The sequence below is a fragment of the Leuciscus leuciscus genome (genome assembly GCF_965113295.1).
Source record: "Leuciscus leuciscus genome assembly, chromosome: 4".
Lineage (NCBI taxonomy): Eukaryota > Metazoa > Chordata > Actinopteri > Cypriniformes > Leuciscidae > Leuciscus > Leuciscus leuciscus.
Window position 1 is genome coordinate 18,263,098 of NC_138728.1, and position 26,696 is coordinate 18,289,793.

Genomic DNA, 26,696 nt, shown 5'->3' on the forward strand with positions numbered 1-26,696 from the left:
AACTGTGAAAATACTTTCCAACAATATTTACTTCACTCTCTGTCACTATGCTCAGAAAAGGGCATTCAAGAAGTCACTAAAGTCGTGTGTCCCGTATTTTCTGTCAGCTGTTTAACTAACGATGCCCGAATCGCAAATAAATCATTTTACCGGTTCCTTTCAATGAATTTCTTACTTTTACTAGTTTAGATTAGATGGTCAAAGTTTTTACTAAGTCCTCCCCAAATTTGAGTATAAAAAAAAAAAAATTATTCAAATGCAGTGAAGATTTTATCTACAACGCATTGAAATCCAATTTGCTAAATTATACATACACACACACACACACACACACACATATATATATATACATACATATACACATATATATACATATAGCCTACACATATATATATATATATATAGATACACACATATATATATATATATATATATATATACACATATATATATATATATATATATATATATATATATATATACACACACACACACACACACATATATATATATAAATATAATATTTGACATTGGAATGTTAAAAGCTTAAATAAAAATAAATGATAATTGGAAATAAAGATACAAATATATCAAAAAGCTCTTAAAAGCCAAAGAGCACAGCATTGGATTGAAAACATACCAAGCTGTTTCTCTAAGACGATGAACTAATCATAAACCTGCTACTATAGTGTACATATATATTTTTAAATAAATACTTTAAAAATCCAGTGTGACTGATAAAAAATACATCTGCTGCTAAACAATCAACCAATCTTTATTCAAATACAAAATTACAAAGCTCAATTTCCCCCCCAAACAGGACTGAGGACATAAACAGCATGAGAAAACAGTGTCTAGGGCTGAATCTCATATCCAAGTGGATCCAGGCCTTTATCCAGCAGGAGTAGAGAGGATTCCCTCATCTTCTGGAGAAACTTCTGTAGCTCCTCTTTAGAGAAAACCTGACAGAAAAAGAAAGAGTTCAGATAATCACATAAACAGCTTCACTTCAAAACAACACTATTCACTTTCACTACTTATGGTCATTTAAAAAGACATTAAATCAATATTATCATATTGTCAAAACACTTTTCATGTCTACATTCACGATCATTCTGTAAAAGGTTTTGATGCCACACCTCATATAGTCTGTGTTGGTCAGATGCGATGATGTCAGCCAGACGCAGACTCTCCTGGTGGCGTTCAGTGCGTTGCAGTACGGTTAACAGAAGGAACGACATCATGGGCAGACACAAACGCCGCAGCAGAGCCATTTGATGAGTTCGCTCAGAGTCTTCCTCTGCTTCCTGCAAAAACACACATTCAGCAAATCCTGAACATCCAACAATCTATATATTTAAGGTTAGAAATGACCTCTGACCAGGCAGTTGTAATGTTCATCAAACCTGTAAATTAATAGAGAACCTCCTCACCTCTCTGACATCCACCATCCATCCTCCATCTACAAACAGCAGAACATTATAGATCCTCTCCTTCACATCCTCCGTCAGCGCTCCCAGACGACCCTGCCAGTTCTCATACTCCATCTGGAGGAAGTGAAAAAGAAAACCCATTAAAGATCAAAGTTAGAAGTGTTCACCACGGAATAGCAGTCAGCACTGAGCGTGTATATCCTGTTCTGACCTTATACTCTGCTTCTTTCATCTCATGGGCCACCTTCTCTGTAAACTTTGCTTGAGCAGGTGCTGTGGGTTTCACCGGAGGGCAGTTCATGTGCTTGAACCACTCATTAAATGCATCATGAGCTTCCTGCGGGGGTGGGAATAATTATGATTTTTTTTTTTTTAAATTTGATGTCCCTTATGCTCACCAAGGCCGCATTCATTTGATCAAAAATACAGTAAAAACAGTAATATTGTGAAATATTATTACAAATTAAAAGAACGGTTTTCTATTTTTATATATTTTGAATGTCATTTATTCCTGTGATGACAAGGCTGAATTTTCAGCAGCCATTATTCCAGTCTTCAGTGTCATCATAAAAGATTTCTTTCAAAAATATGAAAAAATCGTAACTATTCCAAACTTTTAAACTGTATTTTATGTTCATTACAACTAAGGACAGACAAATCAGTGTTGTACAAAGATGCTGCTTCTCACCAGATAGGCACGGATGCACAGATGTTCTCGAATAGCATTCTCCTCCTCGGCAGGAAGGGGCGTGTCCATGCCCTGCTCCTCCCACTGTCGGTAGATCTCCCGCATGGAATCTTCCGGCACTTTGGCAAAGACCATCTTAGCTGCATCGTGCTTCTTAGAAGCTACCACATTAGATGTGAATAAATAAAAGACAATGCTGTGAATCAAACCTAACAGACCAAAACTAAGACTAAACTAAGCTATAAACCCATTTAAATTATAGTGGAATAAACTGATGTATTTTCTGGTAAATAAGTCGCACCTGAATATAAGTTGCATAGGGTCAAAATTGTATTGTTGAAAAAAAAAAAAAAAAGATTTTTTTTTCACAGATAAGTTGCATCGTTGTATCTAATTGAACTATTACCGTAAAATACCAGTAAATAAACCGAATAATTTACAAACACGTATTTTAGTTTCCTCAACTCCACAACAAATCCTTCAAATGTAATGGTATTAAGAACAGAAAAAATATGAATTATAATATAAGCATAAATTATAGCGTCTTTCATTCTAAACAATACATATTCTAACGAAAATCAATTCTAAAATCAAAATGATCAATTACAACTCAATTACATCTTAATACAATAATTTAGCTGTAAAAGCCTCACCTAAGAACTTCCTCATGATGGCATTGCTCTGTTTAAGGGCTTCGGCTCGCTGGGCAGGATCAAACACCAGCCAGTCAATGACATCAATCTTCTGCCGATCCTCCTGCGGGAACAGATGAAGAGTTTTGAGTTTATTCTATTGGTAACTGGATATAGTTTTATCAATTAAAACAGTAACGGTTCATTTGTACCACTGTAGTTGCCGTATCCAGGGCAGGGGTCAGGTCATGGTGGGCAAACTCATCTGTGTCTCTCTCTCTGATGGTCTCTACTACCGTTTTTGTGATCGATGGCACGTCCAAACCTAAACACCACAAGGCATAAACATAATTTGTAATAAGCATGTAATGTACAGTGAAGGCCCTGATATACGTCAAGCGAAATCGAAGAACGAACTGGTGTGATGTCATTTCGAACAAAATCAGGCCAAAACGAAGTTAATTTAAAGATAATTTCGGGAGTTTGAAACAGCTTGTCAAAGCAAACCTCCCGGAAATGTTTGCTCCGCCTGGCAAACACCTCTGAACTACCATTGATCCGTGGTGATGATGTAATAGGTAAGTGTGGCTCTGAGACTCTGACTTCTTTGACGTGGAAAATTTCCTCTTTTGAGTCCGTCAAGGTCAAATGTCCGCGAGTGAAATACACTGGAGAGCTGCTTTATAGTAGAAATTGAAGTGTAATTCTAATAACAAGCAACACTGATACTGTTTTTCATATTTAATACTGTAAAGCTGTTTGGTTTATAGTGATCTATTGTATAAAGTGCTATATACATAAACGTGACGTGTGTTACTTGACTGGAGTGCCGAATTCCAGCGCTCGTGCAAACATCCACCATCGCAATTATTTCTTGTTTTCACATTTTTGTGTTCATTTTGTTATCGAGAGGAAAGTGTGCAGCACATATTCATCTAAACTGCTCTCTCAGGAGCGTGGGCGGCGTCAGGATGTTCGCTAACAGTATATCACTGCAAACTTCTTTTTACTCCTAAACGTAGATCAAAAAAGAACTTAACTGTGATTTTATCGGGGCCTTGAGTCTGTCATTATCACAAAAAACACGTTTCATCGTGATGCAAGACTCTTTGACCTCACCTGCTTGAGTTGCCAGGTCCAGACAGTGTTTGCGCTGCTCAGTCTCGGTGACTTCCTCCAGGAACTGAGCGTATTGTGACACGGCCAAGTCAGAAGGAAGGTTACTGACGTAGAACGCAATGAGATCCACCTGCTTCTCCTTCACTAACAGAGAGATGTAGGCCTTCAGGGTATCTACACACACCTCCTCCTGACAAAGACAGATCAAACCAATGAGTTTCAATCAAACATTTGAACATTTTCTCGCTACAAAACATTTGCTAGCAATACGATCTAAAACTATACGCGTATGTGTGCGACGTACCTTAAGCTGCATGCCCAAACTACGATAAAACAGGACTAAATGTGACATGAAGCGCAAGAGATGAGCTGGCAAAGATGTACTTCTTCCCAACCAATCACTGAACTCCTCCAGAAGACCTTTCAACACAAGTTCAGATTATACTTTTATTTTTCCTTTGAAAAAGTAAAACTAAGATCCCTCTAAATATCTGTTCTCAAAGCGTACCATCAAGATCTTCAAGAATGACAAACTTCTGAATCACATGGTAATGCTCCTTGGTTTCATCCAGAACCCTCTGTCAATATAAAACATTTGTGCAAGATCAGAAAAGAAACATTTCAATATGTTTAGTCTGTTACGGATGAAACCTCATTCATTCATCCTCACTTTGGATTCTGTTGCTTGAAGCTCTTCAAAGACTTTCTCCAAAGTCCAACTGAAAAAGGCCACATGATAGAATCAATCAATTAAAAGGACATGAATTGATAAGATGTACATTAGAACGTGTTTAAAGTCGTACTTGGTCTCCAGGAACTCTCTGGGCAGCTCTTCCAGCTCCTCACTGCCCAGACCAGAAGAACAGATCTCCTGCTCTACCAGAGTGTCCACCATCACTCGGAAATACGCCCAGACCGTGTCCTCCCACGACTCGCACACAGGTAACAGCTGCAGGACACATTCAAATAATGACTAAAACCAAGAGGAAAGAAATTGTGTAAAAATGGATGGACGATCATTTACCTGTTTGAGGTTTCCACTCAGTGCAGCATAGATGGCTCTTTCATATCTGTTGAACTGCTCCTGAAAAGGCAAAACAAAAGTAGAATCTAAATCAGAACACAGAAGATGTCTATTAAATGTATAGACATTTCAACTAATTTAATTATACATTTTTAATTGTTAAGACTTTTATCCAGACAGAGCAAAGGTTTACAAACTTTTTAAAGCTAAGAATCCCTAAATACGATGTTTCTACTGTATTGTATATACAGTAGTAGGCAGCTACTATATATATTTTCATGTATAAAAATATATTTATACTGTGAAAATAGTTAAGAAAATAAGAAAAAAAGAATTGTCCTTTTAATTAAAATCAAATATATTTGTACAGCCCTTTTCACAATAAATATGCTTTCGAAACAGTTTTAATTAGAGATGCACCGATGTATCGGCCAACAATCGGTATTGGCCAATAAAAGCAACTATTTTCACTATTGGCAATCGACCGATTGTTTAAAAACAGCCGATGATCAGTGCCAAGTATATCATGGCAATCAAAAGGGTGCGGTAAAACATGACCGACAGCAAATCACATGGTGTGTGAAGAAAATCTCTAATCTCTAATGCGACAATAACGCATTAACAGCTACATAAAAGCAGGCTCTATCTGACCCTATGAATCACCCGTAGTTCAAGCCAGGGTTGCCAGATCTGCAGTTTTTCCTTATAGGCTACTAAATATTATTTGTAGCGCACCTACAAGTGTTGAGTGTAAATATTATATCTGGAAATAAACAGCAGTTGAATATAATAGCTATGTTGTTCATTTTAACCTCTAATATTATAGTGTGCCAAATGAGAGGGTTCTCTTTATAGTTTGCAGCATTATTTGGGAGTGATTTTTTATCCATAAGAAAAAACAAACTATCAGCATCGGCCGATATCATTCTGAATAATCGGCTATCGGTATCGGCTGAGAAATGTCATACCTCTAGTTTTAATGTGTTACAAATATTTCATAAAATTACTGTTAACATTGACAGCCCTAAAAATACATTTGCTATATTTAGCCGTTTTTTTCCCCCATCTCAAACTTTCTACTGACACCCCCTTGTAGACCCCTGATGTAGTTTCCTCACCTCCTCTGCCATTCTCCAACAGCAAACCTTCCACACACTCCGATGAGGATTCCCCTCCACTGGCCGAAGCTCTCCACCTCCTGAACACACACACACACAAATCAACAGGGTTCACTCCACCTGACCAATGAATGTCCATGTCTCGATTGTGATCAATGGATTTATTTATTTTTTAAAGAGACTGCATTCATAAAGTATTTCTAGATAATTCAACGTTACAAAACATACACATTTATATTATAGTAATTACCGCCTGATTATGGACTGTTTTACAAAATTGTAAAATTCCATGACAATTGCAGGGTGTCTAACACCACACAAATTATGAATCATACTACAGTAATAATATGAATGGACACACATATAGTCCTATCTAAAACAATTAATTAAAAAAAAATATTTCATAATTTCCTCACACTCTCTTAACACTGAGAATTAGAAGAATTGTAATGTGACGATCGGGAGCGAATATCTAAATCGGAGAAAATCATAGGTTCGAGTATGTGGGTGAATGATTTATATTAACAGCGAATTCGCTTGACGTTAGAACTGATCCGCACATCTCTAATTGACAGCTGTTGCCAGTCATGAGTCATGACTCACGTGAGCCACCTACTGGTTCATGTGCAATCATTCTCCTAAATATTGCTTTTTACTTGACTATTTACATATGTGACCTTTAAGGAATCCAAAAGTAATCAGATTACATTACTTTTATACTGTTGTGCTTGGATTACATTACGTTATTTGGCTAAAAGCCACTTGCTAGCAACTGTTTTCTTGCGTTTAGTGAGCTACCAAAATATTTCAACAAAAAACAACATTTTGAGTCCAATTATTTGCTTATATTCGGAGCAGCTATTTAAGATGGATAATGTACATCAAGCCGGTTGTTATTGCAAAATAAACCCCTTCAGGGTGATTTAAGACCCCTCCACGTCAGGGTCCTGATCACCCTGTCGAGGTTTATTCTGCGATAACAACAGGCTGGACGTACATTATCCCTTACTTAAAGCAATCATGATTGAAATACTTGTATTTTCAATGGAGGGACAGAAATTTCTCAGGTTTTATTATTAATGTATTCATTTGTGTTTTGAAGATTAATGAAAGTCTTATGGATTCTATGGGTTTGGAACGACATGAAGGTGAGTAAATGATGACAGACAGTTAATTTTAGGATGAACTATCCCTTGAAGTCCTATTAAACATAAAAGGGTAATATGTAGTTAAATGTTGGTAAGTAGGTGCATGTGTGTTGTGTTGACCTCCGTTGATGTTGGGGTCATGGTACAGTTTCCATCCTTCCAGAGTGGCAGCACGCCAGGCCTGACCACAGCGCTTACACAGCCTCTGAGCCTACACACACACACACACACACACACACACACACACACACACACACACACACACACACACACACACACACACACACACACACACACACACACACACACACACACACACACACACACACACACACACACACACACACACACACACACACACACACACTGTCAGATCAGAATGTCCAGGCTTTGTCTGCAGTCACCACAGAATCTTAAATGTCAGATATTTCTCTCAAAGCTCTTAAAAAATGTATTAGTTTCTTAATATATGTCATGTCATATATTTCAGGGTGACTCAAGATAAGACCTCCTCTTGCTCTGTGGCTGATATGACACTTTTCTTTGCTTATTCAACCGTTATGCACCACTGAAATGAATCCCTCACCTAACACTGAATATATTTTGATCCTTAATGCAAATTTTTTAAACACAATTTTCAAAATAAAATGATAGGTAGTTTGGTCACACTTTATTTAAATGTGTCCTTGTTGCAATGTAATTACACAAATAAAGAGTAAGTAATATTAATTAACATGTGGTTACTATAGGTTTAGGTTTATGCATCGTTTTCTGTTATTACTATTAAGGCTGTGACAGTGGCAGTTTTTTACCTTTGGTAATGGACCAACCACCGGCAGTGGCGCGGTTGTTAGGGGGTGTTTTTTTAAATATATATGTGTGAAGCATTGAAATAAATATCAGTAAATAATATTAACCTAATATAATACATTTAAATATTTAAAAAACATTTGTTTAATATTTCCACACAAAGACGCATGATATAGCCCAAGCCTACCACTCTGCGCTTTGAGAGGGATCAGGGATGTGAGACACGAGCAGAAAGACCATCCCTCTTTTTAAATATCTTCATGTTTTCTACTTGTTGTAAAAGGTCTGAAGAGCGAATTTTATCTTCCACAAGGGCAAGACATTTAGGCAATGTTTTGATTTTGCGCTGAAATCACCCGCGTGTGTGAAACGCGGTTTACAAATAAAGTATAATATACCAAGTATACTTACCAAGTATAATAAGCACAAACGGTGTTAAATTTTTTTTTGACGTGCAAGTAAAAAGGTAGACTATCTGTCCTACAGCGTTTTTCTACTTTACCACAGTAAAACATGCGAATATAATAGGCCTACTTTAAAGCAAACTAAAGGAAGACACGTTTATAGTCCCCTACGAAAATGCCTGAAGATTCGGGAAAAGACACGAGATTCCATGTCCAGTGGAATAACTAATGGAATAGTGTTAAATTCACTGATAATCAGGTGACCAGATAGCAAAACAGAATACAAAGCTTATATTTATGGGCTCTCTCATTCGTCACGAATCCAAACGTTTGGCTGCGATGTAACATTAAATTGCTAACCTATTATTTATTTTGTAAACAAAGCTTTGTGCTTCACTCCTGTCATAATATTCATGTAAAACAGCATTCACATACAAAAAAAAGTGTTTTGGCGGACCACTGCCAGTGCTAATCAGTGGTGCGGTTGTCAAGTTTACCGGCACAGCCCTAATTACTATAGTAAATATATATAGGACACAGGACGATTCACATATATAAAAATAAAATGTTACCCAAAGTTTTTTCAGTTTTGAAACAAATGTACTGTTTGAGACCAAACCAAAATATTTCAAATGTGTCAAACTAAAAATTACAAAACACAGAATCCCCATCAGACAACACACACACACACACACACACACCTCATCAGTCATGCCAGCTCGTATGAGATTGAAGAGGTTTTTGAGCAGGCGAGAGTCGTCCTCTCGGTCCAGGTCTGCCAGTGGTCTCTTCTGTCTGATTGGAGCATCAGGATCCAGTTCTGTGACCAACGGCCTGCTGAAACCACCGCTGGACTGATTCCTCCTCAGCTTCAGGGTATGGAGAGTGTTTTCCCTACACATGAACAATCCACCATAAACTATTTACCAGATTCAATTTTATTCTGAAATCTGAGATATCTGTTAAGTATTACTTACCAGTACACAGATTTGGCATAGTATTCAATGTTATCAGAGAAGTCTCCTATCTCATCTTTGGCTATACTCTCCAACCAATCCACCACGAGCTAAATAAACACACACACAACAGATACTCAGGAGTTTTTCCAACACAGAAAGCCTCAGAATGGGTGTAAATGGATGCATGCGTACCTGGCTCTGTCGCACCATACTGTCCTTTTGGAAGAACTGCTCCATTACTGCCTTCTCACTCTCATTGGGCATCTCCAGAGAAAAAACAACCACAAGTTCACATGCAGTGGCCCCCAAAAATATCAATGCTTAAGTCACAATTAATGTGTGAATGTCACTGCATTGGATACAAAATATCACACCAAGTGGCATCGGCGAAAAAGCGACGCTACTTGGTGACATAAAGAAAGTTTCTCTGCACATTTTGTCTTCATTTTGGACATTATATCATTGTTTAATCAGCTAAAACCTTTAAAAAGGGTTTGTCTTATCATAAAGTTTAATATTTTGTAATATAATGCAATGACACATTCATTTTAAGTGTGGCTCCAAACGCCTTTTGGCACCACTGTACACATCCAGTAGGCCAGTCCAGTGAAACACACAAGCACTTACAGTTATATCCATCATGATGTCTTCTTCTAAAACTGTCTGGACTCTGTCTCTGTGTTTAAGAGAGTTATAACAATATGTAAGCAAGCAAGTAATACTTTTATTCACATATACATTATCATTCAATAGTTTCTGGGTGTTTTTTTGTTTTTTTTTATCTCTAAAGAAGACAAATGTTCACCAAAAATTTTTTTTTTTTTAAATTATTTTAATATATTTTAAAGTGTAATTTATTTCTGTAATGGCAAAGCTGAATTGTCAGCATCATTACTCCAGTCTTCAGTGTCACATGATCCTTCAGAAATCATTTGAATATGCTGATTTGCGGCTCAAAAAACATTTCTTATTATTATTATTATTATCAATGTTGGAAACAGAAAGTTCAAAAGTAAAGCATTTATAAAAAATAAAATAAAAGAATTGGCAGATTATAAATGTATTTACTGCTGTCTTTGATTAATTGAATGCATCCTTGCTGAATAAAAATATTAATTATAAAATTATAATTTTATAATTATAATATAATTATATAAAAAAAAAGGTACTCGCGTCAACGTAAGTCATGTTTCAGTGTGTTGTACCTGTATAAGGAGGTGATGAGTCTCCAGGTCACCATCTCTTGCTGCAGCAACCAGGTAATGCTGACCGTCTTGGAGGATTTCTGCTGACCAGGGGCCGAACGGAGAACCAATTTCTGCAACATACTGACCTACAATACAGGTGGAGTCTCAGTAAGGAGTTTTGTTTTCAGCTTGCCATGCCAACATTTCATTACTTTTTTATTGATTATAGAAATTATGAATAATTTTAAAATTCCCTGTCAATGCACTTCTAGTTTTGTACCTTGTCCTGACAGAGAGCCTCGTACTCCTCTAACAGATCAAACACGGCTGTGGACGCATGACGCGAATATGACTGCAGAAATTCAGGAAACAAACTGAGAGACGCTGGGAGAAAAAAGGCAGGGAGAGAGAGCTGTAAATCAACATATTTACATAAATTGATCATTGAATTTGTGATGAGTTTTATGAATATTTACCAGCCTCCCCGGGATCATCTTCCTTCAGCATGAGAGCGCTCATGTTGACATCTTCAGTAAAGCTGGTGTCCACCATCCCAGACAGAGGAGACGGGTAAAGACTGTTCGTCCAATCACTGTCATCCAAGTTCTGAAGTGTCAACAAACAAGAACCAGGCAAAAGAGTTACCACTGAAATCATACAAGCAAAATATATGAGGTCAGAATGAATAAAGCCTGTTGAATTGTGGTCACTCGCCATGCTCAGACTGCCTTTGGTACGGGGTGTGTTTAAGTAGCGAGGAGTTCTGCTTCCTGTCCCGAGGATGGCCGACACATCTGGGTTCCTGAGGGCACTTCTTGGGGTGTCTGCAAATGATATAAAAAACATCTGCACATCAATACAGATCATTCTTCACAAACATAACACTTGGAAGAGAACAGTAAACAGACTTCGGGGGAAAAATAAAGCAAAAATACCAACTTTTCAGAATGCCACAAGTGCACCGCAGGTCATGTGACAAGAACCAACCAATCAGCTTCACCCGTGTTTACTACATGCTTGAAGGATGGGGTTTTCTATTCTCCATAAATCTAGTAGCAGAGCTACTGCAAGGGATATTCGGTGCAGGAAATCTATTTATCCTTTGCTGAAAATTTCGTGTCATCATGTAGAGCGCAGCTCATGGTTGCTAAGCAATGGCAGACACCACGGAAGCGCAAGCTCGTGAGCGCTTTGGAAAGAACCAAGTTTTCCACGCTTTTTTAGACGCGACGTGAAAGTCCCCTAACATCTGATTCTGATTGGAAGCTCACAACTCTTTTACTGTGGTGCTGTATAGTGTAAACTGGGTTTACTCACATGTCTGTCTATGGAGAGATCCAGGTGTTTGGCGCAGCAGGGGTCTAGCAGGGGTAGTGCTGGTGCCAGGAGTTTCATCCTGTGCCAGTGGGACTGAACACACCGTCAAGGAAAAAAAAAACCTTCCTATATGTTTAGAACCAGAGCATATAAGTGGGCAGTCGTGGCCTAATGTTAGAGAGTCAGACTGGTAACCCAAAGGTTGTGGGTTCGATTCTCAATAACATCAGGAAATGACTTGAGGTTCCCTTGAGCAGGACACCTAACCCCCAATCGCTCTAGGACGCCACTGTGTGTGCTCACTACTCACTGCTCCTAATGTGTGTGTGCACTAACTTGGATGGGTTAAATGCAGAAGACAAATACAGAGTATGGGTTACACATGTCACTTAAAGGAGATATGAATAGTGCTTAACATTATGTCTATTCATAAAGTGTCTGACCATTGTACTATCATATGACAACAAAACTCTGAACTAGGCTCAGCTGGATAATGACACCATTCATTTCTTGATGTCTTCTGGCAACATTAGCAATTCTGTGAAGCTGCTTTGAAACAATTTGTATAAGTAGTATTGGATCCAATTACTATTGTATAACACACTATATAAATAAATGATTTCTGGTATTTGACCTTTGAAAGGATACATGCAACTTTTTTGTGTGAACTCTTTCTGCGGGCAGCCCGGGTCACCTCAGTGTCCCGAACCGCTGGACTCAACCAGGTCTGATTCCTGCACAGGATAGAGACAGAGACACTTTAATTACATGTAAAAGATTATAACATGTTACTATGCAAAGAGTTATTGTGTTGCATTATGTCAGATGCACACAAATACAGTTAAACACAGATTTGTTTAAAACCAATCATACAAAACAGATCTAAAATGACTTCACCAAACATAATAAAACCTCAAACTTCAAGTAAAACATAATCAAATAGCAAATACAGCTAATAATTTGTTATGAAAGTGTCAAAACAAAAAATAACTACAACCACCATTATTCTTTTGCTTAACGTAAAGCTTTGTGCTTCGCCATGCTTTGTTTACATAAAAATAACATTACACAGGTTTACTTGTAAAAAACAATAGATAATAAAACGATACTATTTATTTTATGTCATGTGTGTCATGAGTGTTTACAATGTAAATGACATGTGGAGTCGTTCTCACAACAATAATTAACATTGGGGCAACACACGAACCAGATGTAGTAGCCAAAATAATCAGATAACATTTATACACGGATAATATCATAGTAAAATGTAATATTTACCACTCCATAATGTCTTAAGTTCACGATTGCTAGCTAATGATGCTAGCGCACTTGATTTTGCGCCTTCACTTCTGAGGTTTGTTCTTCTTCTGAGCAGCGCGTGTTATTGCGCTCATAACACTGCCGCCTACTGGAGCGGATGAATGAGTATTACACATTTATCACCGCCTGTCAGGTACTGACACCTACTGGCCTCAGTAGGAATTACATGAATAGCAATGTGTCTTTCTATTTGTTCAATTAAATCACGTAATATTTTGAAATGTATAGCCTATTGCAACATTAATCTTGTCCTGATTATATTGCATTAAGATTGGTCTCTCTTTTCAAAAATATCTTCACCCTAATCCAATCCAATATGTATCCATTACATTAGTGGCACATGACATGTATGATGGGATTATGTTTTAATTTATAAAATACATGTGTCGTCGTCTCATAAGTGGTATTCGGTGGCTATTTAACGGATTCTCCGTACAAATGTCACGTAGTTATTAATGCCTCTATTAATGCCTCTGTCACGTAGTTATTAATGTCAAGTAATTATTTCTCGAATTAGTAGCCTACACTTATAAGTATGACCGGGGCTAGTTGTCACACTAACTCGTAATTCAGTTGCAAGGTCAATTTCTGACACATACCTTAAAGACTTGGCTACAAAACAACCGAACAGCACTGTTACAGTATATTCCACTGACCCAATAACAAAGCATGTCCGGTTCAATTTCAAGGTTGTGAGAGGATTTTTCTGTAGAAGAAAGCAAGGGCTCTTCTGTGTGATCTCAAATTTGAAAAGGAAGCAGAGTCATTCAACATGACACAAAACAATGTCTCAAACAGAAATTGCGAATTTGCAAACACAGCGCAGTTCCACCAGAATGCTGTTGTGAGATCTAAAGCAGTCTGTTTCACCATTTACAGATGTTACGCATTTCACAAACCTGCAATAATGAAACATGTTAAATAATATATATATATATATATATATATATATATATATATATATATATATATATATATATATATAGCCTACTTTATGCACTTAATCTCACTTTATTAATCAATGTCTTTGCCACTGACGTTCAGTGATCATTCTATGATCATTCTTAGAATGGTTTGATGAACTATTCTAATTAGCAAAAATGTTTTTAGACAAACATCACATGTGTGTTTCTTTTTTGTTTTTATTGCTTAAGTAAGAGGCTGCATCCGAAATAGAATACTTCCATACTATATAGTAAGTGAAAAACAGTATGTGACAAAAGAAGTAGGCTATGTCCAAATTCACTGTAGCCTACCCATAAAAGCGTAGGCAAAAAGTCCCCGGATGATCTACTTCTTCTGGCGAGATTCTGAAGTGTGTGCATATGATGGACACTTTATTATCCCATGAGGCCACGGGAGAGGATTTGTGAATGGCAGTCAAGCGACGCAACTGATGCTGTAGGTCACGTGATAATGGCAGCAGCAAGGCGAATGTAGTACGTCCGGATTATATTCGTACTACACACACTCATACGTTTTGTGTGGTTTATTTTTTTAGCAGTCGTGAAGTAAATACATATTCGCAGCCAGAGTGCTGAACTTTCTTCTCCTGTATCCTCCTTTTCTTCTGTAATCCAGAATGGCAGCACAGAAGAAAGGTTTGTTTGAGCTGCGCCTTCTACTCGACAAACGTGAATTAGCATTTCCTTCAGCCCGAGGCTTATTCATTTCACTTGTGGTGTGAAAGTGCCTTGCATTTGCCAAAAAATTGAACTTTTTTAAATGTTTTATTATAAAACAAAAAGCAAGCCAAGCCCAGGTAAGATAAATGTACGCAAAAGTAACGTAACGCATTACTTTCCATAAGAAGTAACTACTAACACAATTAGTTACTTTTTTTAGGGACCAACACAATATTTTAACTGTAATTGTTTTTGAAAGTAACTTTGCTCGACACTGCATGTGACTGAAGACTGAATGTTATCACACACACACACACACACACACACACACACACACACACACACACACACACACACACACACACACACACACACACACACACACACACACACACACACACACACACACACCTACCTGAGGTCATTTGATGTACACGTTCTTCAAGCTACTTCTGCACCTGGTAATCTGACACCATAATTTTCACGCATAAATGACAAAGAACAAAGATAAATATCATGTAGTCTTTTGCAAATTGACCAAAGTTCAACTTGTGGAGTTACTTTTTGTTTATTTGAATAAACATGTAATTATGTCACCGCTACCCAGCGTCTCCTTTCGCATAAAGTCCGTTTAACCATTTCTGGTTACATAATCACAAGTTGTGCAGCAGGAAATCAGTGCAGAGTAGACCGACAATTAAGTAAAACACTCACAAAACACTTGCATTTTACTTGAATACTTTACACCATGTCAAGGTTTTATTTGACAGTATTTCAGTAAATATCATACAGTAAACAAGAGCTCTGCAAAAGTAAGTATATATCCATTGAGTTGCATTTCATAAAAATAGTAGCTCACTTACAGTTTTTGTGACTAGGTCATAGTACATAGTGTCATATTTATCATTTTTATCTGTACAGGGTAAACCGCACTGTTTTTTAAAAGTTCTACACAGTGATACAGAGCCCCTTTAGGGCATTGCATTGCCACCATCGCTCCACCGATAAATCATCTCATTTTAAATCACATCATTTATCAGGTTGAATCATTTTAGTATAGTCTCTTCAGCATTTTGCAAACTCGAGCCAAATTAAATGGAAAAGCAGTGCCAAAGCACTGACACTATTCTCTCTCTTTTTAAACAAACTTGCTACTCTACAAAATGAAAACCCTAAGGCCAGAAACATTGTCTAAACAAGTACATGAATGCAAATGCTGCTAAATACGCAAGCCAATCACCCTTTTTCTTGTTGTTGTGTTCCAAAATGTGTTAGAATGCAATTCATAACATGACACGTTCTTAACGCGGTATTAGCATACATTAGTGTCAGTTTTCTCTTTAAGGTCAACTTTTGAAGCTAAAGTTTGAAGTTCATTTGACGTGATTAGCTAGCTAACTGAATAAAGGTGGAGTCATAAAATTTTCATGGGCAAAAAAGCTTCATAATATTCTATTGTAATTAATGTCACTTTCAAAACAAGTAGCTAGTCAACACAGACCAACTTGATTAAACCGGTTGGAGAAATTCAAGATTGTGTGGATTGAAATGACTGGATTTCACCCACAAAAATGTGAAAGCAAAGGTAATTGTGACCGCACCTTTACAACACACTGTTCAATAGTACAAACATTTCAAGGTAAATATGTCACCCACTTGAATACAGAGGTTTGTTAGCATTTGTATGCTAATGACGTATGCTTGTAGCCAAACAGCTAACATTAGTTAGTTAGCATTTGCATACTTGCGTAGAGTATGTTTCTGGCCTTAAGATCCCTTGATCCTAATTCGTTCAACTCCAATAATTTTGCACTTTAAACCAAGCTCCTGTCTAACACTATGGAGAGACATCAAAGCGATCCAGCTCATTCTTATGCACACACAATCTTTGCTGGTACTCTATGGAAAATGCATTTGCTTTGACAATGTCTGTCTGGGATTTCTAAGGTTGTATCACTCGGAAATGAATAGCCACTTTTGGAGTGCTTCAATTAATTCTTCTTTATCCGAGAAATATTAGCACTATCTTGTAATGAATAGATCATTGTCGGTTCTCCTTGTCATCTACAACAGTTTTCAAAGAGCATCAGTAGAACCAGTCATCGCTTTATTTCTGTGGGAGATGAACATAATAGAGACGATATTATGACAATGGATAGAACGGACGAGGTCTTGTCCGGGGTCCTTTACACAGGAACCTTTTCCACGTAGGCCTATATAATTATTAAAATTAACAAAATTATTAAAGAAGCGTAATTGTAAAAAAAAATTGACAGTATTGCAGGAAAAATACACAATGAAGCACCATTTGGGGTCTTGATGGTTGTTCTTTTTTTTTTTCTTTTTTTTTTTTTGTGTGTAATTTCTGTCATTTTTGGTCATTAAAATCAGTTGAACAATGAAGACACTCCCTCAAAATCATGCAATTGGCTGTGCAAGGCTATTTTGTCAGCCCAGTTTTGCAGTTCTGTTTGATGCCACTAGTTGCACAGAAATTACCCATTTCACCTTCAAGTAATACTGAAATGGTGTATTTATTAATTACAGTAACATTAATGGGAATGTAATTCACAAAAATGTAAATTATGAAAGAAAATTGAAATACACTGCAGGATAAGGATGTATACTGAGGCCCAGGTGTAACCTAAAGTTTGTTCGGTTTCAATTCAACATTCCTGCTGATTACATTTTAAGAATTAAGAGCTCTTTCACATGACTCACATCAATGTTCCCCAATCCATTAAATTCTATGGAGCAAAGCATCAATATAGAGTATTAAAGGATTAGTTCACCCAAAAATGAGAATTCCCATTATATCCCATAATTGACTCACCCTCAAACCATCCTAGGTGTATATGACTTTCTTTCAGCCAAACACAATCAAAATTATATAAAAAAATATCCTGGCTCTTCCAGGCTTTATAATGGGAGTGAATAGTAACTGAGATTTTGAAGCGATGTGTTTTTGTAGAAAAAATATCCATATTTATAACTTTACAAATTATAATCACTGGCTTCCAGTAACAGCCGTATGTGAGTCTAGTTCCGGTGGAAGAGTGACCTCTGACCCGACATATGACGTAGGATGTAGGAGTAGTGTAAGCATAGTAGATGTGTCTCGCAGTTCAAACAAACAAGGCTGAGAAACAAATTCAAGCTCCTCCGACATCTCTCTTTAAAAATTCTCTTTTTAGACTTCTAATTCCTGACCGGTGTTTTGTTTTGCTCCATCCTCTGTGCTTCCGCGTTCGCTTCGCTTCAGAAGGCCTTTATTAACCCCCTGGAGCCGTATGGATTACTTTTATGATGGATGGATGTGCTTTTTTCGGCTTTAAAATCTCAGGCACTACTCACTCCCATTATAAAGCTTGGAAGAGCCAGGATATTTTTTAATAAAACTCCGATTGTGTTTGGCTGAAAGAAGAAGTCATACACACCAAGGATGTCTTGAGGGTGAGTAAATTATAAAAGAATAGATTTTTTTTGGGGTGAACTAACCCTTTAAGTCCCATTCACAGCAAGAACTAAAAACTATAACAATCATAACCATGCTAGCGTTCACACCAACGCACGATAACGTTTATTATAAGCGCACACTACAGTTTTATCGTCCGCTGCTTTAAATTGCTTGAATCAGGTGGATTCTGATTGGCTGTCAATGTTTTTATCATTCATCAGCTGGAGATAATTTTTTTTTTTTTTTCTGAAAGCAATTCCAATGATATGCTCCCCTCGTGTTACAGTTTTTATGTAGACTTCCCTATTCTCATTGAATTAGAAGAATTATTAAGACTTTATAATTCTAGTTATCGTTCTTGGTGCGTACAGGCCTTTAGCCACCATGCCGTGTTACATGCAGATGTATAACCTAACACTCAAAGTTTAAACTATTTCAACTTTGACCTCATTTACTGTCAATTTTTCAAAGCGCAGCCAAAGAAACCCTAAAAAAATTCCAATGGCTGAGACCTTTTAATGGATTCTTTGTGTTTTCAGTTAGCCTTCACTTAGCAAGATAACATCTTAGCTCACTAGCTAAGCTAGTAGAGATTGAGAGACTGTGTGTATTTAGATACATGAAGTTACAGTATCCCCAACCCAGTGTTGAAGGTGGGTGATGACATTCGGAAAAAAACAATGCATGACAGAAAAGCGTACATTACCTCTTTCATTTGTTTTCACAATTTGCTATTGGCAAGTAAAAATCAACCTTTTGTGAACAGTGCAAAGAGCTTGATTTGTGAATCATGTGAAAGAGACTTACCATCACACAATATTTTATATAGGCAATATGTTAAGCAAATCTTCATAGCAGGATTTTGGGAATTCATTTCCTCAGAAATATTCAATGAATATCATGGATGCACAGCATTTCCTCTTAACAGTACTGTATTCTATTTATATATGTCTATTTAAAGACAAAGTGCTCAACAAACATTTGAACTCCTGTCAGAGATATCATTAATAAATATCTGCACTTCTCTTAGAAGACTGCCAACTCTATATCTATCTATGTACGAAAATAGCTTTCAATTTTATATATATATATATATATATATATATATATATATATATATATATATACTGTGAACATAAACCAGCCTCTAAGTTGATTCAGACACCAATCAGCATTCAGAGATAGGGATGCAACGACATACTCATTCAGTTTAACAGAACAATAGTCAAATTAATTTATAGCTAAGTTTTTTTTTTGTCTTGATGTCGTTGCCTAGGATTCAGAGCTCAAATAAAACATCAAGTGGTCGGCATAAGGCAGGTGTGTCCAATCCTGCTCTTGGAGGGCCAATGTACTGGATAGTTTATCTCAAAACCTTCCCCAAAACACTTACCTGGACATTTCTAGTAATTCTGAAGACCTTGATTAGCTGGTCAGGTGTGTTTAAATAGGATTGGAGTTAAACTTAGCAGGACAGTGGCCCTCCAGGATTGGACACCCCTGGCATAAGGCACTCTGCCCTAATCAAATCCTTTCTATATTTCATCGAAACCATCCTGGGATCCTTCAAATTGCTTTGTTCATGTAGACAAGCAAAGAGAGAATAGACTCAACTAGTGATGACAGAGTCAAGAGAAGGTCAAAGCCCACTGGCTCCTTCAGAAATTAACAGAGCAGCTGAGCAATCAGTGGTCTCAAGGGGTGCTCACACTGATAGCAATTTTCAGCAACTGCAAGTCATTAATCATCAGTGAGGGTTGGCGATTTTAAGTGACACAAGCGACCGTTGCGATCTTGAACTGGAGGTGGCAACTACCAATGTCAGTGTAGACAGTGTAGGTCATGTGATCGGTTTCCTTTTACAGTTCGATGAGTTGAGTAGGAACACCTACTAGCAACCACTTGAGTTTAAATCGCTGTCAGTGGGAACGCACCTTAGAGTGGAGTAGGAATGAATTCTAGATTACACTCTTCTAACTTACACCATGTATGATGTCAATACTCAAGTATGGGGTCACAATGGTGTATAAAGACCATATTTACAATATGTCTCACATATATGTAGTCATATAATATATCTATTTCTATATTCATTTTACCAACCCTATACAGACTTCTGCAGGTCAGTCTTTAAGGCAGAGTTCCATAGTCGAGTGTCCGCTCATATAGAATCTTTTTAATCATATTCATTCTTCAAATACACAAAAACTGTATGTCAGGTAACTCCTTCAGTATTCTTCATTTTTTATGAAAGTGTATAAAAATTGCTGTAGCCACCAGTGGTGGTTTAGAGTCAGTAAGTGGTTTTCTATGCATGTACATCTCTGAGTCTTGAGTGCTTTTCCCCAACAGTTCAAACCAGTCCGGGTTTCTTTTAGCACGCTACATGCATCACTCATTCTACCGTGGTTCAATTTTTGGAGTGAATGCTTCCAGTTCTTAAGGTGGTGGGTGTCATATCTGTTAAAATAACTTAGAATAAAATATAAATAAAAAATGCTCTGTCTAGAAATGCATGGAAAGATCTTTAGTGAGGATATTGGGAGGGTGGTACCTAGTCAATTTTAAAACAGATCTCTACTAAGTAGAGCAAGCCTGTGAAAAGCAATCAAGCAGAGCCCAAGCCCAGCTAGTCCCAAAAAAGGCAGATCATGGCCTAGTGCTGGTCCAAGAGTTGGCTGAAAGAAGTAAAAGCCAAAGTAAGGTCTAAACTTGGGCCTGAGATTGGGGTGAGATGTTATCTGCTGATGGTGGAGGTGGCTGAGCGTAGGGTACTGGGTAGCTTGTCCGTACCAGGGATCTTCCAGGGCCCAGGGGATACCGTGGCCTTCCTGCCTGATGCACTGCTGCTGGTCTTGGAGTTGTGGCTGGGACGACTCTCTTGGCTCATTTGCCCTTTCTCTGGTTCCTTTGGTAGGGCTTTGAATGGCACCAGAGCTCCTTGTTGGTTGTTGCTACCATCTAGGCATCCGTTTCCCCCATTCATATTGGTGTCAGTTGGGGAAGTTTTGGGCGAGTCTCGCTTTCGAGATGGCGTGTTGCTCCGTTCCCTCCTGCGCTCCTTGGACTTCGCCCGGCTGCTTTTGTGGGATTTGGGCTCTCCCGCAAGTTCATCAAGATATTGTTGCTGAACCTTCCCTCCACTAGAGCGACGGTTGGTCCTGCTACTCTCCCTCTGCTTGGTCCCACCCCCAACTCCACCTGCCATGGCTGACCTCTTCCCCACACTGGCCTGCTCCAGAGCCCTACTCTCTGGGCCTCTAGGACCCTGGGAACAGTCTGGACCTGCTGCTTCCAAGGACAATGTATGAGGTGGGTCAGTGGGTGGGTTCACATGAGAAGAAGCTGATGGATTAGATAAGCTGTCGAGGGGTGGTGCTACTTCCGACAGACTTGGGGAGGCTGTAGTGTGAGCATCCCAGGGGGCGGGACTATCTGCTGGGGAAAAAATGCAAACAGTTACATCCAAAGAAAGAAGCACAAACTGAAACACACTCACACACCAGAATAAAAAACAACAACAGTGGAAGCAAAGCTAACACTGGCAAAGAAGCACTAACTAGTCAACATGAACCACACAAATCGCATGATCAAATCGCATGACAAAACAAGTTCAGGGCAAACCACAATTTCATTTCGCAACTCAATCACACAGTAACCTGTCAAGAAAAGTTCAGACTTCTTGGATTCAGTTCACAGTTCAGAAATATCATGGATACGATTGTGACAAACAATGATATCAACCAATGCTACAATGAGGTTAAGGTTAGGGTTTAGATTAGGGTTAGGGGATAGTATTTGTTTCAGTGTTATGTCGACACTGAGATTGTCATGACCAATAAAAGCATTAGAATCGGCTGTGCAGCAGGGTTTGCGCTGAACTGGTTTAAAAAATAAATAAAAAAATAAAAATAATAATAATTCACACACACACACCACACTACCATAAAGTGCAATGGTATTACCATAATTATTTTGCACATGGTACAATGAAAATGCTATGCATTTGGGACCTATTGTGATAGTTTTACAAAGTATGTTTGAAGTATGTTGGAGTACGATATAAATACATTACCATTGTAAATATCAAAGTACTATGGTATTAACAATTGATAGCATGGAATGGAATTGCCACTTTTTGTAAAGTGCTACTGTTTGACACAGAGCGCTATTTTACATCGTTTACATACCATACAAAACCAACCTCCATTACTGACAGGAAATTGGATGGTTTTCAGCCAGTTAACCAGTTTCACATGTCTACAGGGTGTGGAATAATCAGGTTTTCCCATTGGCTTCTCCCGCTATCCGTCCCCCCACACATACACTCACACACATCACTTCATACCCAGATGCTTATATTGGAGTGACGCCCACAATCCACAACCCAAACTGAAAGAGGGTCAGCAACCTTAATATTCTCATTATACACCCCTAATCCTACCTGTCACCACATATATTGCAGGATACACTGAGGACTGCTCAGGTTTCAACCAACCTACACAGCACAGATGCACCCAGGTGGCCATTTTAACATGTGCTAACAAACAAATTGGCTGGAAGTTCATTTCAACTGAAGAAAACAAACATACAACAATATCTTATTATCATCAAGCTTCAAGCACAGGGAAATATAGCAAGACGAGTGAACAATTATGTATCATTGTATCTCTGTGCTAGCCTTTTCTTACTCTACTGGGGTACATTTTCTCTCATTTATATGGCCCAGGTGCAGCAGAAATCACTGGCCTATAGAGGAAAAAGATGAATCCAAGCTCATAAAGGGTTTTTCACGGTGAAATAGAAGACAGGTATGGAATATAAAACCATAGAGGCTGACACAACCATCTCATGATGACTGTATTTCAGCTAGGCTTTTGTGGCGCCACGGATATCGCAGTGGGATACTAAACGCATGAGAAGAGATGGCCGAGTGTAAGCGGAATTCAAAGGCAAGTGTGCACAGGGTTGTTCCTGTGGCTGTTAGGAATTCATAAGCATTAAGTTTTCATCACAATGGAAAGTCAGTTACACGATTGTTAAGAGTTTATGTGCATGTAGGAGTTGGATATGCTGCCTCTCTTTCAATGTGTGCATTTCAATAGACATGTACTGTACCCTAGTGCTTTCATTGTATGACCCAAACGGAGTATGGTTAGATAATATTTTGAATATTGTAATATATTCAACAGGGCTTAAAAAAATGACAACAAAAACCTTCCTTCTTGCCTTCCCTCTGCAACATTACCATTAATTATTAAATATCATCTATAATTTTTTAACGTTTCTTTTTGCCTGTACTTTATACAATAGCTTGAATAGATTTTTCTACTATAAAGAGCTTGTGACTAAACCTTGTAACTCTAGTGGATCCTCAAACTGTCGGCAAAACCTCAGTAGCTCCATTCAGAATTAACTGCACACATTTTGGAGACGACCTCTGTTTCTTTGTGGTGCAAGGGTACATAAAGAACTGGTTCTTTGAATAAGTACAGCGTGTTTTATTCTAAAAACACGATGTTTGAAAAGGCTAATGTTTTATGTATTCGAGAAGCGAAGAAGAGGGTCTTAGTCTGGTATTTGTTGTCTAGTCATAGCCAATACAGATACAATAACCTTTTAAAAATTGTGGTAAAAATATATGAAGGTAAGATGGGTGTTTATTACTATTTATAATTATATTGCAAAACAAAACATATAGTGCAAAATAAAATAATAAAATATTCCTCACTGTGTTGTTCATTTGCTAAAAACATTGTTTTTTGTAGTTACTTAATATAGGCTACTTAAATCTATAATTACCGTGTAACAAATTACCGTAATTACCGTTTTTTTTATAATCTAGATTTTACCTGGCAACAATGGCCAATGGAAACGATGGTTTCTCTAATTTAAAAACAATACACGTTTAAGCCATTTCAAAGCAATACATTCTGTAAATATCTCCATAAGATGTACAACAAATTTGACAAAAAATAATATTTTTCTTTATCGCCCCTTAACTGAAAGTATAAAGCAGACTTTAGAAAAAACAAACTTTACTAAATGTTCTCCTGACCATTTTTTACGCAAACCAACACAATGTGTGTGATTCTCTACTGTCGTGTATATAATTTACATATAATTTACAAAATAAAAAAAAGAATAGCTATATAAAAATGCACGCACACACGCACACAAACACAAATCACAAGAGCGAGTAGAACTAACCAATCCAAACCACAGCACTCCAAGAAAGAATGATGGACTGATGTGTTAGAACGCATGCACTCTATTACAAACCGTGTCTTTAGGATGGCCCATTAGGAAGAAATAGGGGGAGCCATGGTTGTCACTTTTCATGCACATGGAGAGACTGGAAGGTACCATTCCTATAAGAGGTGAAGTAACAACCTAGACCAATCATTAGGGTTAGAACAGCAGCCACAGGCTAAGACAGTATTAAGATCAGTGCTGAGATAGTATTCAGTGAGGAAACTTGAGAAAGGAAGTGAGAATTATTCACTAACAGCCAGTAACATTGATGAAATAGAAGAAGCTTCGCTATACCTGCATTAATACCAAGAGCATGCTGTCATAGTGTTGTGTTAGCAGGAAAATGAAAGGAGTTTAATGTATTACAAAAATCATTTTGGGGTTATTAAATATTAGTGTACAAGAGAATGATTTTTCTCCATCGCTTTGGCTCTTAAATGGGATTTTTTCCTCTCAAAACGATAAGTTCAGATCTCTAAACAATTTTCTTCTAACCAGATTTGAAATTCTAAAAAGACATTTGTAAATTTTTTGGCACATTTTAGCAAAAGAGTGAGTATATTGAGCCATCACATGCAAAATGATCCATTCTCAGACATCATGTATAAAATAAACAAAATAAATGTACTGTATACATACAAATGCGCATTCTTTTTCTGTCTATTACAGTATTGATTCTCCCAGTAAAATATTACCTAAATCTGTATCAAAAAAAGATATTTGTGAGTTTGATATTCAATAGCATTCAGCTATATATTCTTGTATAGTATAGTAAGCAACAATATAGTATAGTTATAGTATAGTTATATAATATACGGTGGTATAGTTTGTCAACAAAAAAGTAGAACAAAAATGAAATTTATATACAGGATAACAAACATTTCCAGAGTTGACTGCCATGGTGAAAAAAAACAAACACATTATGACCAGTGTGGCTCACGCGATGACAATTTTTTATAATTTTTTTTGTCATTGGCCAATTTAATGACACATTAACTAGTTTTGAAGCATGAAATAAACGTTTTGGGTGGTGTTACTACATTTTGTTGTACTTTTTGCACTTACAGTTTAGAGAATGTTAAGACTGTTTCAAAAAAGAAGTCAAAGCGATTGAGGAAAACTGAAACTGATGAAAAGTACCTATAAATTCCTATTGAGAGCAAAATATTGATAACAATATATCATATGAAACCTGTCAACCAGACAAATTTCGCTCCTGGTGTGAATAAGTCAATGCATTATTTCACAACATATGAAATGTATGCTAAATAAGTTATGCTATTCACATTCTATGCGTTACCCAATAAAATATTACCTCTTCCAAAGATGAGGTAATATTTGTCTTGTGCTGATGGTTACTCCATCTCTTTGGGGCCCTGTAACCTAAGTGATCTAATACAGTTGGCAATTCTGAGCAGTAAGGTATGTGTTCAGACAGTTCGTGTAAACCTACCATACTCAGGGACCTGCCCTGTGCCTCTCTTGAGCAGCAGGCGAACTCTACGGCCACCCGATTTGATGAGCTCAATAGCCCGAGCGTGGGTCATATCCCTTGTGGTCTCCCCATTTATTTCAATAATCTGATCACCAACCTGCAAAAAAAATAAAATAAAAAATAATATGGCTATTATCGCTGTATGGAAAAATCAACCTAAACAAACATTCAACAGAATGTTTAGCTAGTATTCAAATACTCATGTTTGTGAAGATAGATGAGCACAGAACAGCAGTGATTATTTTTCGACAGCTTTGAATTGCACCCTCTCTGGTTTTAATGATAATATGACTATCATTTATTAAGGATAATTATTCAGTAGGATCAATATAGATCCATAACTCATGTTGGCTGTTTTGGTTAAGCTCTAATCAGCATTAGCAGTCATGAATGAGATAGAGTGCCGATTAATTTCAGAATTAGCATCACTAAATGAATGAATCATGGGTACGAGGGTCCTACGAGGTACAAACACTGATGCTCTTCATCAACTGTGAATAAGGTGTGTGATATTGAGGATAACAAGGGACTGGTTAATTGCCTTTTCTTGATATAAAGGAAGGCGGTATAATCAATACTATAATTAGTTGGCCACCAAGTGACTAGTCAATCAGTGGGGTCTAGATTTTTTTTGTATCATTTATGTTTTATCTTAATATTTTTTAGCTGTGGTGCTGTCTCTAAATTCATGTTCATTAAAGCACA

The 26,696-nt window shown here is 37.4% G+C and overlaps 2 protein-coding genes across 10 annotated transcripts in view; both read right to left on the reverse strand.

The window, feature by feature from the left end:
- Positions 1-757: 757 nt before the first annotated feature.
- Positions 758-13,247, reverse strand: nup107 (nucleoporin 107). Its single transcript, XM_082168155.1, has 26 exons — positions 13,118-13,247; positions 12,488-12,573; positions 11,840-11,932; positions 11,237-11,346; positions 10,999-11,128; positions 10,803-10,906; positions 10,541-10,668; positions 9,963-10,011; positions 9,528-9,599; positions 9,354-9,442; positions 9,078-9,270; positions 7,283-7,373; positions 6,015-6,094; positions 4,897-4,956; positions 4,676-4,821; positions 4,543-4,591; positions 4,381-4,450; positions 4,177-4,292; positions 3,873-4,062; positions 2,966-3,078; positions 2,775-2,877; positions 2,122-2,282; positions 1,645-1,770; positions 1,434-1,547; positions 1,140-1,307; positions 758-962 (listed from the first exon to the last, which is right to left on the reverse strand). The coding sequence occupies exons 1-26, from the start codon at positions 13,123-13,125 to the stop codon at positions 855-857; spliced, it is 2,757 nt and encodes a 918-aa protein (XP_082024281.1). The 5' UTR covers positions 13,126-13,247; the 3' UTR covers positions 758-854.
- A 2,258-nt stretch (positions 13,248-15,505) lies between these two features.
- magi2a (membrane associated guanylate kinase, WW and PDZ domain containing 2a) overlaps positions 15,506-26,696 on the reverse strand; it is a 246,271-nt gene continuing 235,080 nt past the window's right edge. For 6 of the 9 annotated variants that reach the window (XM_082168179.1, XM_082168181.1, XM_082168177.1 and 3 more), the window contains 2 exons: positions 25,950-26,088; positions 15,506-21,679 (listed from right to left, as the gene is read on the reverse strand). In XM_082168179.1, the coding sequence (XP_082024305.1) occupies positions 20,979-21,679; positions 25,950-26,088 (840 nt within the window). In that variant the 3' untranslated portion in view covers positions 15,506-20,978. Of the gene's footprint in view, positions 21,680-24,523; positions 24,613-25,949; positions 26,089-26,696 lie in introns of all 9 variants that reach the window. The other 3 variants (XM_082168178.1, XM_082168184.1, XM_082168185.1) reach the window with 2 other exon arrangements.

What these genes read in the sequence shown, in the direction of transcription:
- nup107 (XM_082168155.1), bottom strand. An exon ending in ACATCATGATGGATATAACT is followed by an intron (nt 9,600 to 9,962) that starts GTAAGTGCTTGT and finishes TTTTCTCTGGAG; the next exon opens with ATGCCCAATGAGAGTGAGAA. An exon ending in CATCATGAGGAAGTTCTTAG is followed by an intron (nt 2,283 to 2,774) that starts GTGAGGCTTTTA and finishes CTAATGTGGTAG; the next exon opens with CTTCTAAGAAGCACGATGCA.